Source organism: Theobroma cacao, chromosome 8 (genome assembly GCF_000208745.1).
Source record: "Theobroma cacao cultivar B97-61/B2 chromosome 8, Criollo_cocoa_genome_V2, whole genome shotgun sequence".
NCBI lineage: Eukaryota > Viridiplantae > Streptophyta > Magnoliopsida > Malvales > Malvaceae > Theobroma > Theobroma cacao.
The window spans coordinates 16,941,683-16,959,837 of NC_030857.1; the positions used below are offsets into that span (position 1 = coordinate 16,941,683).

At 35.6% G+C, this 18,155-nt stretch overlaps 3 protein-coding genes across 5 annotated transcripts; 1 reads left to right on the top strand and 2 right to left on the bottom strand.

The window, feature by feature from the left end:
- Positions 1,527–4,296, bottom strand: LOC18592985 (F-box/LRR-repeat protein At3g58900). 3 transcript variants are annotated; one of them, XM_018125564.1, is made up of 5 exons: positions 4,200–4,237; positions 3,746–4,033; positions 2,682–3,578; positions 2,457–2,597; positions 1,527–2,091 (listed from the first exon to the last, which is right to left on the bottom strand). In XM_018125564.1, the coding sequence occupies exons 3-5, from the start codon at positions 3,564–3,566 to the stop codon at positions 1,771–1,773; spliced, it is 1,347 nt and encodes a 448-aa protein (XP_017981053.1). In that variant the 5' UTR covers positions 3,567–3,578; positions 3,746–4,033; positions 4,200–4,237; the 3' UTR covers positions 1,527–1,770. The 3 variants fall into 3 exon arrangements, with proteins under 3 accessions (XP_017981053.1, XP_007020038.2, XP_017981052.1); XM_007019976.2 differs by lacking the exon at positions 3,746–4,033 and having other exon boundaries at positions 4,200–4,296; XM_018125563.1 differs by having other exon boundaries at positions 2,682–4,033; positions 4,200–4,238.
- On the top strand, positions 4,441–6,868 carry LOC18592986 (transcription factor IIIA). Its single transcript, XM_007019979.2, has 6 exons — positions 4,441–4,673; positions 4,773–4,901; positions 5,378–5,669; positions 5,828–6,063; positions 6,236–6,379; positions 6,464–6,868. Exons 1-6 carry the CDS (start codon positions 4,545–4,547, stop codon positions 6,617–6,619), a joined length of 1,086 nt encoding a protein of 361 aa, XP_007020041.2. The 5' UTR covers positions 4,441–4,544; the 3' UTR covers positions 6,620–6,868.
- Positions 6,929–15,630, bottom strand: LOC18592987 (SNARE-interacting protein KEULE). Its single transcript, XM_018125557.1, has 17 exons — positions 15,543–15,630; positions 15,350–15,443; positions 15,201–15,233; positions 14,529–14,654; positions 14,249–14,440; positions 14,060–14,143; positions 13,871–13,969; positions 13,717–13,790; positions 12,092–12,188; positions 10,257–10,382; positions 10,083–10,178; positions 9,777–9,896; positions 9,613–9,690; positions 8,929–9,116; positions 8,196–8,286; positions 8,019–8,108; positions 6,929–7,838 (listed from the first exon to the last, which is right to left on the bottom strand). The coding sequence occupies exons 1-17, from the start codon at positions 15,584–15,586 to the stop codon at positions 7,785–7,787; spliced, it is 1,686 nt and encodes a 561-aa protein (XP_017981046.1). The 5' UTR covers positions 15,587–15,630; the 3' UTR covers positions 6,929–7,784.

Here is an 18,155-nt window from a genome sequence, read left to right on the forward strand (position 1 = left end):
TATCTTGCAGTATCAAGTAATGTGAGTTAGATCATATCAAGCAATAAAAAGATGTAAGAGAATCGAAACCAACGGCTTGCATTGAATTCATCTATTTATTTATTGGTACAAGAAACAAGGCAAACAGAATATGGTAAATCCTATTCAAGAAGCAAAGAAATCGAACTGGCCAGGAGTTCGGGTGTTTTGGAGGGACCACGAAAGGCAACTTATATATATATATATTAAAATTTTGGGTAAAATATTTAGATTTTTTAAAGTTTAAATCAAAATTTTATATTAATTTATTAATTTTCGAAATAGATACTTCTTTTTATGGATACATAGGTTCTGTTATTAATGTTTTCGTTAGTTTGACGCGTGGTAATATTGAAAAAATAATTTTATTTTTTATTAATTTTAAAATTTATTATTATTTAAAATTTCTTTTTTGTGAAAAAAATTTTCATGTGAAGAGAAGGAAGCATTGATCTAGTGCTCCCAAGGGAGGAGAGCACTAATTGAGGGAGCACCAGTTCTGTTTTTCCCCTTGGGGGACACGAGCCGTGGGGTAGTCGGACGGAGAATGAGAGCACACCGGCCAGTTACATTGTTTGAAAAAAAAAAAAAAGCAAAAGGAAAAAAATAAATATTTTAGTTCTTTCATAATTTTTGTTAACAGTGTATACACTTTTAAGTTTTATTATTTATTTTAAAAATTAATAGACTCATGAAATTTTGGTTAAAACTTTAAAGAGTTTAAATATTTTATCTTAAATTTATTGATAATTCATTATCGACGAAAAATTTCATCGATAAATAAAAAATTTTAAAATATATTAACCACAAATATCTAAACTATGATACTAATAGCGTTTTTGTCGATAAATTCATCGTTATTTAAAAAAAATATAAACTAATATATCTATCAGGAATACTATTGCTGATCATCTATATCGATGAACGTAATTCATCGTTAACAATATTCTCTCCATATATATTTAGTGTGCACCATCGAATTATTGATAACTTGCTGACGAAATAAATTCTTTTGGTAAATTTCATTGATAATGCACAATATTCCCTCAATTTTTCTCGCAATGAATTTGGTCAAAAAGTAATTAGTGACGAAGTTTTATCATCAGACTTTGTTCCGTAGATAAAACTCCAATTTTTGTTAGTGGTTAGTGCAACTCCCTTCCTGGAAGTCTCTCTCACACTGCCAAGCTTTTGTTTGGTCTCGTAGGTGAGAAGAGAGCCACTGAGTTCATCTATTTGGAGAGTGATGAGGTTCTTGGCTTCCTCAATGCTCCCATGACCTTGGTAGAATATGGAGCAATTTCTTCACCAATTCTGTATTTGGATATCTTTCCAAATGCTTTGGTGAACTTTTCCTCGATGAATTTATCCTCTTTCATTTGAAACAACTCATAGTCAAGAGTGGGCATTCATCTTTAGATTCTTTGACTTGATTGGTGCCTTCATGTGTCCCCTCAAGCTTATCCCATTTTTCTGACTCTCTATCGTACTCACTTACTCCAACAGCACAAAAGAACGTATGCATTGCCTTAGCATTTAGTTGTGCCATCTTTACATCATTGGCATCCCAAAACAAAATACCCTTCGAAATAACAGAATGGAGAGAGAGAGAGAGAGAGAGAGAGACCAGATTCCAAAAATAGCCTCAACTTTCTCCTAAATACCAGCTACATCCCAAAATCAGGGTGAGATGTCACAAGAACAGAGTTAAATAACATATATAATTATAGGATTTTTATTTTTGAACAAAAGTTATAAGATTACTACATTGATGCTAGGAGGGATTCTCTCACAAAAATGCTGGGCATGCTTCCTTGCAGTTTGCAATCTACTGTTAAAAGGAAATGAGTTGCCTGCTTCAACAGATTTACCAGAAGCACTCAAATCTTTCCTGCAAGGATCAATGACAATCTTCTTCAAAGCAACAGCATTTTTAACTACGTGCTCGAGCAGTTGAATTTCATCTTCAAAACCAAAGAATCCTCCTACTTCAACCTCCTCGAGTTGTTGGTGCACAGACTCTGATGTAATCTCTGTTCTACTTGGACCAGGCTGGCTCCTCAGATACATTAACTGTAGCGTTAGGGAAAATAGTTAATAAAAGCACAACTTTAAAAAATAACTCTCCTGTCGCAACTCAGAAGAAAAATCAGTATTCCAAGAGAGAAAGGGGGAGAAAAAGAAAAGGAATTGCAATGGTTGAAATTACATTTGTAAATTTGTATAATATTACATGGAACTCATCCCTCACCGGTAGAGACCAAATGAGAGAGACTCATATAAAACACAAGGACAATTGGAGAAAACTTGAGTGAGCATAACTGTAAATAAGACCAAGTGTGCAACAGCATCTCTACCCTCTCTTCAAAGATAAATAAATCATTTTGACATCACACGCAGTTTAATTATAAGGATCCAAAGTAGAAATTAATACTTACATGCAGCTCCAATCTACGGAGTAGAGGAGATAAATCTAGAAGCTGAATGAAGGCTGTCACGCTGTCTTCTTTACTAGAAACCCACAATACCAAAACTTTAAGATTGCATAATGTAGGTAATACGCCAATTCCCCTGCTAACCTGAACATACAACACAAAGGTAAGTACACAGAACCAAGCATACAAGGAATGAAACAAGATGCGGAGGAACATTGGCCAACATACCTCATGAGGGCTGACCTGCAAGACTAGTTTTTCCAGCTGATGCAAGCTGCCAGCAAATTGGACACCAGCATAAGTCAAGCGATCATCACATGAATGATTGCCGACACAAAAGGAGACCTCAGTAAGGCTTGGAGCACTTTTTAAGTCAACTTTATGCCCAACATATGTAAATGTAATGAGATTTGAAGCATAAATATCAACACATTTCAAGCTAAGACAATAGTAGATCATCAAGCACTTCAACTTTGAGGATGAAGCATCAACTTTTACACTGACTAGTTTAGCTGCTCTTTGCAGGTTTAGGTACTCAAGAGATGAACAATTAGACAACAAGTGTTGGAGAACCTCATCAACCAACTCAACCCTGTCCAAGAAAAGATGCTTAAGAGACCTGAATTTCCCAATGCCCGGAAGAGTGAGAATGCATGAAGATAACGACACATATTCAACAGACGTTACAGTTTCCACTGGGTTACAAGATGGGAATGTATATTTTAGTGAAACAGGAAAGAAGTCCAAACGAGTAAGGAAGTCAAGATCCATCCGTTTAACCTTTTTATCTATGGCAAAGTGAATCCAACTATCAATGGAAGAGGCTAGATCTACACCTAAGGTGCAATGAATTCTAAATTCATCAAGACTTTTCCCCTGATAGAGGTCTAAGACAGCATTAACCCAGTCAACAAATTGGTATTTGTTCAAGCCTTTCGAATCCCGTCCAGGTCCTAACTTGTTTACAAAATCAAAGTTTAAGCTAGGAACGGATTTCCACAAGTGTCTCCATCTCCTCGAGAGGATGCCAGATCGTGCAGCATTCCTCAACGATAAAAAAGACAGGATGTGCACAAGAATTTCATCGGGCAGCTCACTGATTCTATCTTTCATAGTGTTGCTTCTCTGCATAAAAAATTCACCACCAATTGAGTAGTAGGAAAACCGGGGTATGGAACAAACAATCGAAGCATAGAAGCATAGCATGTATAAGCAGTTTCAGAGACTCTTTCCACATTTCACATAAAATAAAACCCAAAAGCAATTAGATGGAGGGATTGGGATAGATTTACCTTGACGCCGCAAAAGGATGCAACAACACTAGTTCTACTTGGTTATTCAAATTTTTTCCAGCACGCTGGGCTTTGGGAAATTTCAATCGGAAGAGTATAATAAATAATCAAAATATAACCTTTTACTCAAACTCTAATTAGAAATCCAATTAATAATTAAATTTTATTTTTAAAAAATATAAATATATCAGGTAACTGTTTCTTTCTCTGCTAATTCCAGAAAATATCAGGAATGTCGTGAATTTCATACAAAATCAACATAGACATGGAATTGTCTAATTCCTTCCCCTGTTCGTGCCATAAAAAAGGTTTTAAAAAAAAAAAACACTAAAAATCATCAGAGAGTCGCCATCAAAAACCAGAAACGCAAGAACAAGAATGCATCAAACGCTGTCTAGCAGCTAGAATTGGATGATAAAACATTACTTCCATAGAAACAATTCCTCCGACTTACCTTTGGATTCACGGTTTGCATTCTCTCGCTGTCTCTGCCCCCAACCGTCGTACCTTAACAGGGAATATATACATAAAAAGGGGTAAAAATGTCCGTGGACCCCACTTCCAATATTTTTGTCTAACTAGGTTTCTAAAAGATAATAGCCGTCCGATTCGTTTCCACTTTTGCTGGACCGTTGGATTATAATTAGCTGTATCCGTATACACATAAAATGGAGCAACTAGGTTTTATTCTGATCTATCTTCCTGTGCGCTATTATCTATTCGAGAGCGGCGGTTGCCTGTGCAGTTCTCAACCATAAGTCGCCGCAAAGCCACCGTTTTCTTCTTCTGAGAAATTGATATGGAAGAAGAAGGGGAAGGAGTTGAAGGAGCTATCTTCAGAGACATAAGGCGTTATTTCTGCGAATATTGTGGAATCTGCAGATCTAAGAAATCTCTCATAGCCTCTCATATCCTCATCCATCACCCGGTATCCTATCTCGATTTTGCTCTGTTTTTTCAAATTTTCTAACGAAATCGCCGATTGGGTTTTTTCTTTTACTAAAGATTTACTTTGGGTTTGGTTCAGGAGGAAAGGAGCAATGGAGGAAAGGAAGAAGAGGGAGTTTCGTTGTCGAATAATACATGTGAAGAATGCGGTACTACTTTTAAGAAGCCTGCTTATTTGAAACAACACTTGCAAAGCCATTCCCTTGAGGTACCTTCTTTTACTAATTAACTTCGTATTCAATTGCTTTTAATTACGTTTCAATAATCATTTGCGCACCCATTAACTAATGCCTTTTGAGCTCTCGGTTCATCTATTTGACTTGTGTATCAGACTTTGAAAGAATCGGCTTTGACTAGTTTGTTTTCCTTGTGTGTTCATATGTATTAAGGATTAATGCTTTTGCAGGAATATTTTCTTTTTACGAGAAAACAAAATATCAATGGATTTTATAGCGTGAAGCATTGGATCCCACAGAAAGAACTCCAAAATGCGAGAGGCTGCTTTGTTACAGCTTGAATGGACTAGTATCAGGTTGGGAGACCTCCTGAGAAGCTCCATCAAGTGAGCCTCAGTCACGCGGTGTGGTATACTTTGAGGTTTGAAACTTGTTTATATGCCTGTATAAGTCATTGTTAGTTTGCTAGATGCTAGTAGCCTCTAATACTTTTTTCTTTTTGTTACAGAGGCCATTTGTTTGTTCAGTTGATGATTGCCATGCTAACTATAGGAGGAAAGACCACTTGAATCGCCACCTTCTTCGGCACAAAGGAAAACTTTTCAAGTGTCCAATTGAGAACTGCAATCGAGAATTCGCATTTCAAGGCAACATGAAAAGGCATGTGAAAGAATTTCATGATGATGAAGATTCATCTTCCCCTGGCCTCGGTAGTCAGAAGCAACATGTCTGCCAGGAAGTAGGATGCGGAAAGGTGTTCAAATTTGCATCAAAGCTGAGAAAGCACGAAGATGCTCATGGCAAGTTGCTTAGCTTTTTCATTTTTCAAAATTATATTAAAGCATGTCATTTGATTTAACCTTAATTCAATTATTCTTGGTTTGAAAAGAAAAGGAAGCACTCTGTATTGGAATGTGGTGATTTACCTGTTATCTGATGAATGCCTTACCAATTGCAGTGAAGCTGGATTCAGTGGAAGCATTCTGTTCTGAACCAAGTTGTATGAAATACTTTACTAATGAGCAATGCCTTAGGGCTCATGTGCAATCATGCCATCAATATATTAGTTGTGAAATATGTGGGACAAAGCAGCTGAAGAAGAACATCAAGCGGCACCTTCGTTCACATGAACCAGGAGATGTATCAGAGAGAATTAAGTGTGATTTTGAGGGTTGTTGCCATACATTTTCAACTGTAAGATGCTGCTAATCTTGAAATTATTTATGTGCAATTTGTTTACATTTAGTCATTAGAAGTTTAACATGATTGTTTGGGACCAAGAAAGTGTTCTGTACCGTAATTCTTTTCTGAGTATTGAATTTTCTTTAATTTTTTTACCAAAATGCTGATAGATATTCTATTACAGAAATCAAATCTCCGTCAGCATGTCAAGGCTGTGCATGAAGAACTCAAGCCTTTTGCATGTAGCTTCTCTGGATGTGGCATGAGATTCTCATACAAGCATGTTAGAGATAACCATGAGAAATCAGGGTGCCACATTTATGTTCCAGTAAGTTATTTAGTGATCAATGCAATTGCTGGTGGTATATTGTCATGATAGACTCATAGTTGGTTTTTAATTGTTTCTGTTCAGGGGGATTTTGTAGAGTCTGATGAGCACTTTCTGTCGAGGCCTAGGGGTGGGCGGAAGAGAACATTCCCCAGTGTTGAAATGCTTATTCGAAAAAGGGTGAGTCCACCACAACTGGATACAATGACGGATCTGGGGCCTAACCTTGGTTGCTCTTAGCCAGATACGAGGACTAAACTTTTCTAGGACCTGCCTTCCCTTCCTTGACTCAAAGAAGTAGGTGAATGTAATGTATAGCATACATAGGCTATGTTTTTCTTGCATGCTACATGCTTTTTCTTTTATAGTTAACTTTGTAATTAAAAGGCGAAGTATATTTAATGTAACGAGTTGTATATAAGTTGTAGCCATTGAGGGAGAATGTTATTTTAACCCAGTAAGTTATAGTGTTTTATATAGTTGAATTTGCATTCCCTCTTTATATGCCCAGGTTGCAGAAACATTGCCCCGTGTTGTTTCCCACAGATAGTGTAGGGTGCTGCAGACTGACCACCATGCTCACAAGTCCACTCAAAGGGCTGAAAGTACCTGGCTCTCTCGCAATAATAACCTACCAAAAGGATGGGTAGAGATCTCTCCGAGACTTACGGAGGATTTTTATAAAACCACGCCTTTAATTAAAACCGTGCACATTTGGGTTTTAAACCAAATCCATGGCATAAACATGCCCAACAACAATGAAGGGAAGCAGAGAGTCGAGGCGTGACGGACGGACTAGGGTTTAGGGGAAAAGGAGAATGGAAAAGGCACCCCGTGAGCTCCTTTGTTTTTAATTTAACGAACGTTTCATTCGATAGCTTTTAAAACTATTCCATCCACACCGACCATTTGTGCCTACCAAAAATTCCGTCAATTACATCCATTAATAGTAACTGTAATCGACGAATTTGTTAATCAATAAATTTGACGCCCTGTATTTTTTTCTTTACAACCAAATTGTACCAACCAAATATCGACTACACAGTGTTCATTGGTGATTTCCATCGATGATTTGCTTTTCGATAATCCGTCGAGAATTATGGACGGAATTAGTTCCGCTGTGTTTTTTCTTGGTAGTGTGAAAATCTTCATATTTGATCCTTTTTACATCCCTCACCTTGTTGTGTATAATTTTAGCAATGTTCCTCACTCGAGAAACTTCAATAAATTTGCATCTCTCGCAATTTCATCATTGGTTGGACATATAAATGACACGCATAATTAAAATAGTTGAGATGCATAACTGACAACCGTTGCCACTCAGGCCGCCTGCAGCACCTCCTGATTCCCTTAATCAATCAGACTCTCTCTTTCCCCTCAACTCTAAACCCCTTTGCCACATTGATCAGATCTTGCGAACATCCAGTGAGAGTTCATGGGCTGCAAGCTGCTTCAATTTCTATCAAATCAAATGAAGATAACATCATTAGGCAAGGAATTGTGAAGGATCATTGTCTAAAGCCACATTTTGTAACACATTGGGGCATCCCCATTAGTATCAATGCTCTGCTCAATAATGGAAAATTTGTTATGAAATCATGTTAATTTCGAGACTTGCATGATAGAAGGAAGCTGTTACCGATACAAATTGTGAAGGATCATCGAGACTTGAAGAGCCAAGAACAATTTCCCGCTTCAGTTTATTCGTTAGTTTGTGACAAACTCTTAACTGCAAAATTATGTTTCACACTAAGCCCAAGATCAAAAGGAGAAACAATCACCATCATTGGGAATTGTTACTGAAACTTTTTCATACCTCTGATCGAGTGGCTCCACCTGCAATAAATACAAAAATACGCCTACCCATCCTCTTCAAATCACTGGATGCATGTTTCAGTACTGAATCACTATCACAAAGTTAGGAAACGAATTAGATATTTGTTTGTAACAAGGAAAAATATACTCGAATGTAAAGTGGAAGAGAGACAGCAACTCTTTTCTTCATGGCAGCATAACATATACCAGATAGCATTACAAAACAAGATCAACATAAACTGCCATTTAAGATTTGGATGTTTATTCAGGAGGTATATGAAACAGCTATGAACACTACTGGCATTGTTAAAGAACTAAATTGCAGAGCATCAAATCTAGCTTGCAAAAGGACATCAAGAAAACAAAATCTAGGGTATGAAATGATGTTTGAACTATAAATGTTTTGTGGCCTCTTAGGAGTTTCTTATAGCTGTGTTTGTTTTGACGGTTCGTTTGTGAGTTTTTTGTTCTGTTTTGGTGGGGATTGTTTGTTCTGCAGGGTGATGTTTTCCCTGCTTTGAGAATACAATTCTCATCTTTATCCATGGTTCATTATTTCTGTAGGACCATGGTATTGTATTCTCTTTCTTTTAATAAATCTCTTGATGATTGAGCAAAAAAAAAAAAATAAAAAGAAATTTTAAGTTGAGTTTGGAAAAACTGTGGTTAAGTTTCCTTCTATCACCTCTTAAATGATGCACACTACTTATCAAGATCAAAGCATGATTGATCACCTGGAATATTTATCATCAACATTTTGACGCTTAGCCCATGTCGGTGTTCGTCTTGATCTTGTTGAATGAGCAAGACCTTGATGCACATGTGAAGTAGGAGATGATCCGTAGGAAGTTGCACTGGGCCCATTAAGACATGGATATTCCTTTTCTGATAATTCACCATTGCTAAGGTTTTCTATAAGTTCCTGAAAGATGACAAGAACATGGGTCTAGTAATTCATTCCAAATTTGGTAGTTTATAGTTTAAAAGACTAACATGGACTTAAAACATGACTAACACTCAATAAAATAAGGTCATTTTTCTTATTGGCCACAATAAAGTATGGTCATTATTGGCCAGTTGTCTAGGCAACATTAAATTGAGCTGTACAATGAATTATGCTCCATTACATCACAGATAAGCTATTAGAAAACAGGTTATATGAATGATTAGCCCGAAAATTGCTTAGACACATTCACTCTGAACTAGAAATAAAGTTAGAATCAACACAAGTATATAAAATTTCAGACAAGAGATGTTGCCCAAACAATTCTAGAAATTTATACATAGCTTCGGATTTGCAGCTAAAGAAGCTTTTAATGGCAAAAGATAGTTGAATTCTACTTTGCTTGTGCCCACTATAGAAACATATTGAAAACATGTTAAGCAACAAGGAAGCTCAAAAATTAGAATGAGTCTACCTCTATCATGGGGTAAAAGCGTGACAACTGCCATGTTTCCTCGACATCAATGCGTTCCTTCCTAGCTACATGCCTTCTCTGGCAATTGCACAGAAAGTTGTCAAAAGCCTAATTCATCAAAAGAAAAAGCTTTTTATATTTAACAGGTAAAAAGCTACACTTACCTTGTGGAAGTCAAATTTCAAAGAGAAAATTCCAGTGAAGCTTTTCTTTGCATCTGGTGATCCCCCAAGCAATTTCATATTATTCACAGCACTCATATCCTCAGCTGGTAATTTTGCTAACTGAAAAGAAATTGACCATGGTAATTGGTAACACAAAAATAGAAATAGATAAATAAGCAAATAAGCAAATAAATTTTAAATGTAATTCAAGCTGGGAAACATGTGATTCTGAATATGCTTAGCTTACATACATAGGCATCCAAAGGGACATGAAATTACTAATAAACAATGAGAAAACAGACCAACCTTCATCCAGTTGAGCCCTTTCTCACCCTCTAATTCTTCAGGATAAATGGCTGCAAGAATCATTAATAAACGCAACTTATCCTCGCGAGTAGTGTTCTGCATAAAACAAGGACTTTATAAAATCTAACAAAACAAGCAACATGCATTCAGCAAAAATCTTCTACAGGTTCTTACCTCATTTATTTTAAAAAATTTAATTACGTCCTTTATTCCTGCACCTCCAAAAATCAGATCTTGCTCCAGTTCCCCAAGTTCTTTAAGCCTCAGATTTGTGATCATTTTATTAATATTTCCAGCAATCTGCATAAATAAAGTCCTTTCAGTGTGATCCAATGCTATAATCCCTTCCATACAATTTTAATCCAATCATCACAAATATAATGGCCTCAATTAATCTTTCACCTCATACTTGCATTCATTTTCCAGGAGATAGAGGACACGAAAGGAGAAAGAGAGCACAAAAAGGGCATTTAAGAGCAAACAAAGGAGATAGATGCTAGAGGCCAAGGCTTGGTGTTTTCTGCAAGATTTCTACTTCCTAATCCTAAGTATGCCTATATATGCCACTTCTCAGCTAATGATGATATCTCATTGCATTAGATCACATGTGGAAAAGTTTATAAATTTATTAAGCATCAAAGCTGAAAACATAGTCTTAGTCACATAGCTGGAATTGTTGGATACCTTGCTGGAACTCAGAAGTTAAACACAGACATGGCTCCTTCCAATCTTTCTCCAATAGCAGCTAACTTTCCATTAGGTTAACTAAATTGCTATTGAGAACAGGCTGAAAGGACCTCAACAAGGTTTTAACTTAAACCTTTGCATCTTAACCTGTCCTTTTCCCTAGCTCAACCACCTGAACCAAAGCCCAAGGTATATAAAAAAGTATTAACCTCAAGACTGAAACCACTCAAGAATCATTAAAGGACAGACTAAAATAGTCAGCTTCACTGGGGAGAATGCAGCAAAATATATTTAGCTTTGGCTCAAAGTTGATTATGTAGAACCAGCAAACTTGTGGAAATTAATGAGCAAAAGTATTTAAAAAGGTTATGAATTTCACAAATTTAGATGCTCTTTGATAAACCATTGAAAATTTCCAACTTATTGAAAACTTCGATTTTCAAATTTAACTTTCTTAATATGTTTGGTAACTCATTTTTTAGACCACTTAATGGAAGATTTTCTTGTTTTATTTTTTCAGTTTATAAAGATTTTAAGCTACATAATGGAAGGTAGCCCTGCATGAGCTTTTTAGACTGAGGCTGGGGGAGATATTGCACAGAAGTATTTACAGAAATCAAAATGAATAAGCCCATTCCCTAAATGGAATATACACAGACAACAGAAGTCGAAACAGTCACATTATGACAGCCCAAAAACATGGTATAGATGACATAGAATTCATTCATTCTATATCCTTGAATCAATCTTAAGTCTAAAGGTCATTGCATCCATGCTTGAAATAGTTTCTCTCCTCAGGCCCTGGCCTAATATCTTGTTGTCTTGGATTTTAAAAGAATGGCATTATAGCAAGTGTGCCCGGGATGCAGCTTGAGCATAATAGGTCTGGATGCCTAGCATGAAACAACCTTATCTAGTAGCAGGGCTACACCTTAGTCTAGTATCTTCATAGATTCCAATCTATATAAAATATGTCCAATGTTAGCATAATGGGAGACTGTGGCATCTGCTCTCTCTCATTAGGTAATTACTGAGGCGAAAGCAACTCTCTTGGAAGTAGGTTTTCCTGCCATCTTAGTGAGACTAGTCTAACAGAATGTTTAACTTTGATACCAGGATATGGGAAAAGATAGATTGTAGAAACTAGAGAGTCTACCAATATGGTAGTCCCTTGTGTATTTGTCTCAAAACATTAATTACAGAAGGAACCCTATACCATAAACCCTTAACATCTAGCAAGAAAGTTATTACTGTACTAAAAATTCTTTTCTTTCTTCTGGATATAAACAAAAGATGATTTGTTGACATATAAAGAAACGAACCTCTACATGGAGGGAGAGCTTGTCAATTTGTTCACTATATTGTGGCAATGCTTGAACCATCTTTTGCAAGTTTCGTGCAGACAACTCACCACCATATCTATGCAACAAATATTTCAAGTAGAGAAATGATCATGACATTTGAAACTAATCATATGCTAGCTACTTGAAGTCTACAGAGTGAATAAAAACAAAGTAAAAGCTTATTGTATTTGATCAATGGAAACAGTCATATGAAGTTCAACAAAGAAATTAGAAATCTAACATGGTCTGCACATCAATTGGAGATAACAAAAGGAGTTAAAATTATTACCAACAATTTTATAACACATGAAATCTGATAAGTAGAACCACAACTACCTATATACTATTAAACAACTCTTACTTACGCAAGGCCAATTGGTTGAGCTGGCTGGTCCAACCTAGTTTTAAAAGTGTGGTTTGCAACATACTGAAACATATAACTCCCAAAACATAGTCTCTTCCTTTTCTGCTCATGAAAGGGGCATAGATGCATATGCACCAAAAGAAGATTGTGCTCCATCAATCACACATTACATAACATTAGCTAAAAAATCAATTCAGATATAGGTCTTCACAGACAACGGAAAGACAACAAATAATGCAAGAAAAGCCAGAGAATAGAAGCCTTTGGTTAGATTAGTTGATTGGGATGGGTGTGCTCTACGTAGAGCTGTAGAGGTCCTAAGCTCAAGCCACATTGTTCTCTTCAGTCCCATGTGCTCGGGTGTCTATTTATACATATATATTCTTGTATCTATATACACATATATGAGCAATGGTCATAAGATATGCATAAGAGATAAAACCTAAGAATAAAAAAACCCTGCATGTTCAAAACAAAAATATATAATGGTGCCCGTCACTATCTGATTATGCAGAAGTTGTCATAAAATTCATAACAATTAAACATGGAATAAGATAAATCATAAGACTAGCCATTAAACTTGCAAACTCTCACACACCACATTTTCCTATTGATTTTTAAAATCATATGTGTCTACATATATGTATTGGCCAGAATCTGCAAACTACTAACGAGGGGGAAGAAAGGAAAAGCACCATTGCACGTATTTGTATTGCAATGAGTTGGTCTACCTACATTAAGTAAAAACATTTAATCAAATATTTACATCTGTCACATCCTAAAGCACCTAATTCACATCACATTAATAACTACAAGAAGTTGTGAATGATGCCCTTGGCATCCATTTTCTTATGTCTTAGAGCATTTCTTTCTCTTCAAATCATAAGTGAACCTAACTGCATATATTCGGTTGTTATGATAAAAGGCAGTGCAGGACTGCAGTAGGTTTCACGTTAAAATCTGATCTAAGAGGAATGTTGATAACTGCAAAATCTCTCATTAAGAATCATTTGCCAAATCATTTTTCTGAAGTTAAAAGAGCTAAAGATAGCATTGTAAATTCTTTCTAGGTCTCCAACCATATTTGACCAGAAGCAGAAAATCCATGGACATATAACACCATTGGATTAACAGGTGATAAACAGCCATGGTATTGATTTCAAAGTATACAAAACTATAAGAAAAAGCAAACAGTACATCAAAGTTTCAGATTATTTAGAAAAGAAAGAACCACACTAACCTTGAACAATGGATTTGAGTGTCCTTATACTTGGCTATGAAGTTAGTCATCTTCTCATGCAACCGTTCACTAGCCTGACAAAATAGTCACATACCATAAAGAATTTGTACAGTTGACGCAGACACAGAAAAAAAAAGGTTAGTAAAAGATATACATCTGCTATGTGTGCATGGCGAAGCTCAAGCCAGACAGGATCATCTTCATCCAAAAGAACCTCCTTTTTCTCCAGCGGGCCACTGCTTTTTCTACAAACCTAAACAGTAACTTTTTTTTTGAGATGTGTTCCACAGAAGTGACCCCAAAAAAACAGATATAAGGGAGCATACTATATCTGAGATTGTACCTCACGGACATACTTATTTCCCTCGATATCCAGTAAGTCATGACACATGGCATCATAGAACCACTCATGAATAACAGGTGCAATCTAGAAAAGTAAATAAAGCACAAAATACTCATCCAATTGTTAATCACATGGACAAGGTATGCAGGTGACGTGTGAAAAATTATAACCAATAGATGCATCTCAAACCTGATCGACAGATCTGTCAAGGATGAGTAAGTCACAGGTTTCTGCTTGAGGGAAGTTAGACATTATCTGTTTATATTTCATCAGATGGTTCCATACACCAGCTGCAAGCTTTGTAGGAATCAGATCACAGAAAGTTGTCGGTGTGGTTGCATCAATGGACTTGGCAGCGCGATAGCGAATAAGAGGGAATTCCTGAACATCAAACATAAAAATGTTTCAGAAATATTTAACATGTTGCAAATCAACATTGAAATCATTTTACTGAACTGTTTATACATACCCTCAGTGAAGCAAAAACAGAAGCAATGCGGGTAGCCATCACGTTTAAACATCTATCACCCTTGTAGGTATTCTCTTCAAACCCAAAAAGATCCTCTAAAGCGCTTTCATCAGCAGTGATAAAACTCTGTGCAGAGAATGCAAGTATTGCCATCAGAGGGAAAATTCAAGATGATCCTCCCTTCCCCCAATTCAGGTCCCTTTGAATTTTTGGTTGGATTGAATTTTCTAAAACTTTGGTTGGATGGTTCTTCTTCTGAGCGTTTATATATACCAATGGTATTACATTTCACTACATGAACATTAAAACCCCTGGCACCTGCTTCAAAAACCTTAAATTTCACCCAAACACTTCAAACATTTTAGCATCTCAAGTTACGAAAACAAAGTATTTGATTGTCATAAAAACAGAACAATATTAACAGTCCCTCAAATTTCAGAAACGGAATAACATAACAAATAAAATGAACTAAGTGCATATCTAAGAGTCTGCATTTCAAGTACTGAATCAACAAACCTAAAACCTCTACAAAAGCCATCTCAGAATATGAACTTTTTAATATTTTATATCTTTAAAAAAAGGTTCAATGGAAGAGACATTTCAACTAGAAGCACCAGTGCTTTTGCTCTTACACATGCAAAAGCAAGGAGCAGGTAAGCTGTCATCAAATACCTGACTATCTATAGCAAAATACTCCAAGTCCATCTGCACATTCTCAACCCAAAAAAAAAACCATCACCATCCACTAGTTTATCAACTAACAATTGAAGAACAAATAGATCGACAACCAACCAAAAAAAAAAAAGGGAGAAAACTAAAACCTCTTTCAATGTTATGCAAGGCAACAGAATGGTATCCTTCTTAATGTAATTAACCAATTCCCCAGCAATGGCTGAACTGAAGAAAACAGAGGCTCTTCGAATGATAATAATAATAAAAAAAAGAAACATCAGCAACTGAAATTAAAAGTATTCCAGAACACAAAAGTAGGGTGGTAAAAGATCCTTTACATACTTCCTGTATAAAGGTGTTCTTCCCGACATATCTGATAAAAGCATAGTAATACTGCATTATAAAATAAAACCAAAAAAAACAACAATAATCAGAACTCAGAAGGGTCCAGTTCTAGGAATATATGCAGTCAAAAACAACAGTATAGTGAAAGATGAAAATTACAGATTCATTAGTGATTGAAGTATAGTTCAAAAAGAAAAAAAAAATAGAAATGTCAATACAAAATCCAAAATGATATTAAGACAGCTGGAAAAAAAATTTGGGTTAATGAAAAGCAAGAAAATCTGCATAATTAGAAACTATATAAGAGATTTAGGGGTTTATTTCATTAATTATGCCACTCTTCAGCAATAATATCTAATGAAAGATCTAACCACAAAAGAGAAGTCACAAGAACATTTCAATTGAGCACAAAATGTATGCCATAGAGAGCAGCAACTAGAAAACACCCATAGAGCAGATTCTGGTTCACCAGGTAATAAAATGCAAAAGCAGGATCTATACATTTTGAAGGACATAAGGCAGATAGAAAGCAAGAAATTGTCTCTTTCACCTCTGTTTTCTATTTTCTATATATTTTTCAAGCCTCCTGTTTAATTTTGAGAAAGACAATCGTAACAAAATAATTTGAACTGCAGGAGAAAAAAATAATATGGAGGCAAAAGGCAGCAAGAGTAGTATGCTCTGCAAAAATATCTATAAATATTTTTCACAACTTGTGATCGAGTTCATAAAGAGATGAGGAAGATAAGAGGGTACAAATAAAGTCAGGTTCGCGGAGAGCAAGAGAAACTGAATCATAACAGATCCAGCAGAAAGAGAACGGCACAAGAATACTTCACATAAGCATAAATAGATATGTCAGAAATCATATGGCACATTCTTGTTTGCCATGAGATAAAATGTAGAACTACAAAAGAAAACACTAAAAACTCTAGGGGATGAAGCAAGGAAATAGAGAGAGGCATTGCCTCCTGCTACAATTTATGTTGTCATTTATCTAAGGATGCTTCAGAAGGAGACATTTGTACTGAAATAATTTGAACAAAAATGATAGAAGCTGGAGACTAAAACCAGTAAAAGTTCTCCAACAACGGAAACAAAAGCAAAAGAAGCAATTTTGACATTAATGTGCTATGAATGCACCCCAAGAAACAATATTGGAAGTGAAGAGTTAACCGGCAAATTCATTACTTCTCTTTGGATGGCTGGATAAAGTATATAGCATCCATGAAGGTCAATGGCTGCCTTTTTCGGTTTATATCTTCAACCACTGCAGAGATAGACAACAAATTAATAACTTCTCAGGAACAAAACTGACATATATAAAATAATTCAAAACAAAGAATGTTTCAGCGTATCTTTTTGTTACACCTAAATCATTATTCCAATTATTAGCAAGTAATAAAATATTGTTTGTTACCTTATGGGGTGATACAAAATTTAAATAAAGCATAACATTATTGGACCTTTATTCAGCAATGGATTACCACCTCACTGAAGTGGTAATGCCACAAACTTGGTAAGAGTAGCCAAAGTCAAAATGCATTATGCTTGCCCAAATGAAAAAGATACCACTGTGTTCAGTTTAGTGGACAAGTAATAGAAACCACTCAGACAGATAAGCAAAAGGGATAAATTGGGGTTCTCATCGATGGGGTAAACTTTGGACAAAGAACAAAATGTCATACAAAGGCCATTTCTTCAGCGTTGTTCCTATTGCTTAATTACTTGATCTTTAAACCACTAACATATAATGGTCATTGCCATATACTACATGAGCAATACCCTACAATGGCACATGCTATCCTCGGTGATAATGACATCTTTTGCCATAATGATGAAAACATTCTATAACAGAGTAGATAGCATGGCGGTGATGGACTGAAAAAGCTAAATGGGTATCATAGAAAAGTAACTAAACTTTGGATATTTAAAAGTAATTCTCATTTCCTTACGTGAAACTCCTTCGTTTGTGATATCTTTCATCTTAAATGCATAAGACATTATCTTTACTGTAAACTTGTCCACTATAAGTACCTGTTGGTAGGAGAACCAAGCACCAACAGAGAGGAGTTACACTCATATTACATACTTATACCTCACAATTACAAAAAAAATATTCATAACCTAAATCAATCCATATATTTGTAGACACAGGAATATAAGCATTTGTATATACATAGATACAGACAAATGTGCTCAAGGTAGAATAATTATTTAGCATATATAAATTATTATCCCACTCCAGCATGCATTTCAACTTCAAAACAGGAGTAAATTGCTTTTGCATACATGAATGCTTGCATATCAGACAATTACAAAAAACAAATTCCACAACAATCTAAATCAATCCATATATATGTAGACACACAGGAATATCTGCATTTGTATATATAGAAATATACAGACAGACCTGTACATGGGAGAAGAATTATTTAGCATGCCTATATTTTATCCTGTTGTAGCATGCATCTAAACTTCAAACAGAAGTAAATTGCTTTATTGCCTACATGAAGCTAGTGATATCAAAATAATCTCATACTATACCACACAAAACCTAGGTGAAGCTATATTAAATAAATATAAGAACGATTAAAATTGCAGTAAGAA

Bases quoted from the DNA above. Each gene is read 5' to 3' on its own strand.
- LOC18592987 (XM_018125557.1), bottom strand. From the start codon at position 15,586: ATGCTTTTATCAGATATGTCGGGAAGAACACCTTTATACAGGAA. The intron at 15,234-15,349 runs GTTTTAGTTTTC...GAGAATGTGCAG, and splicing joins CTTGCATAACATTGAAAGAG to ATGGACTTGGAGTATTTTGC. The intron at 9,897-10,082 runs GTTGGTCTGTTT...ATTTCTTTTCAG, and splicing joins AAGGGCTCAACTGGATGAAG to TTAGCAAAATTACCAGCTGA.
- LOC18592985 (XM_018125563.1), bottom strand. From the start codon at position 3,659: ATGCTATGCTTCTATGCTTCGATTGTTTGTTCCATACCCCGGTTTTCC. The intron at 2,598-2,681 runs GTATGTTGGCCA...TTGTATGTTCAG, and splicing joins TGCAGGTCAGCCCTCATGAG to GTTAGCAGGGGAATTGGCGT. The intron at 2,092-2,456 runs GTAAGTATTAAT...CTAACGCTACAG, and splicing joins TCCGTAGATTGGAGCTGCAT to TTAATGTATCTGAGGAGCCA.
- LOC18592986 (XM_007019979.2), top strand. From the start codon at position 4,545: ATGGAAGAAGAAGGGGAAGGAGTTGAAGGAGCTATCTTCAGAGACATA. The intron at 4,674-4,772 runs GTATCCTATCTC...GGTTTGGTTCAG, and splicing joins ATATCCTCATCCATCACCCG to GAGGAAAGGAGCAATGGAGG. The intron at 6,380-6,463 runs GTAAGTTATTTA...GTTTCTGTTCAG, and splicing joins GGTGCCACATTTATGTTCCA to GGGGATTTTGTAGAGTCTGA.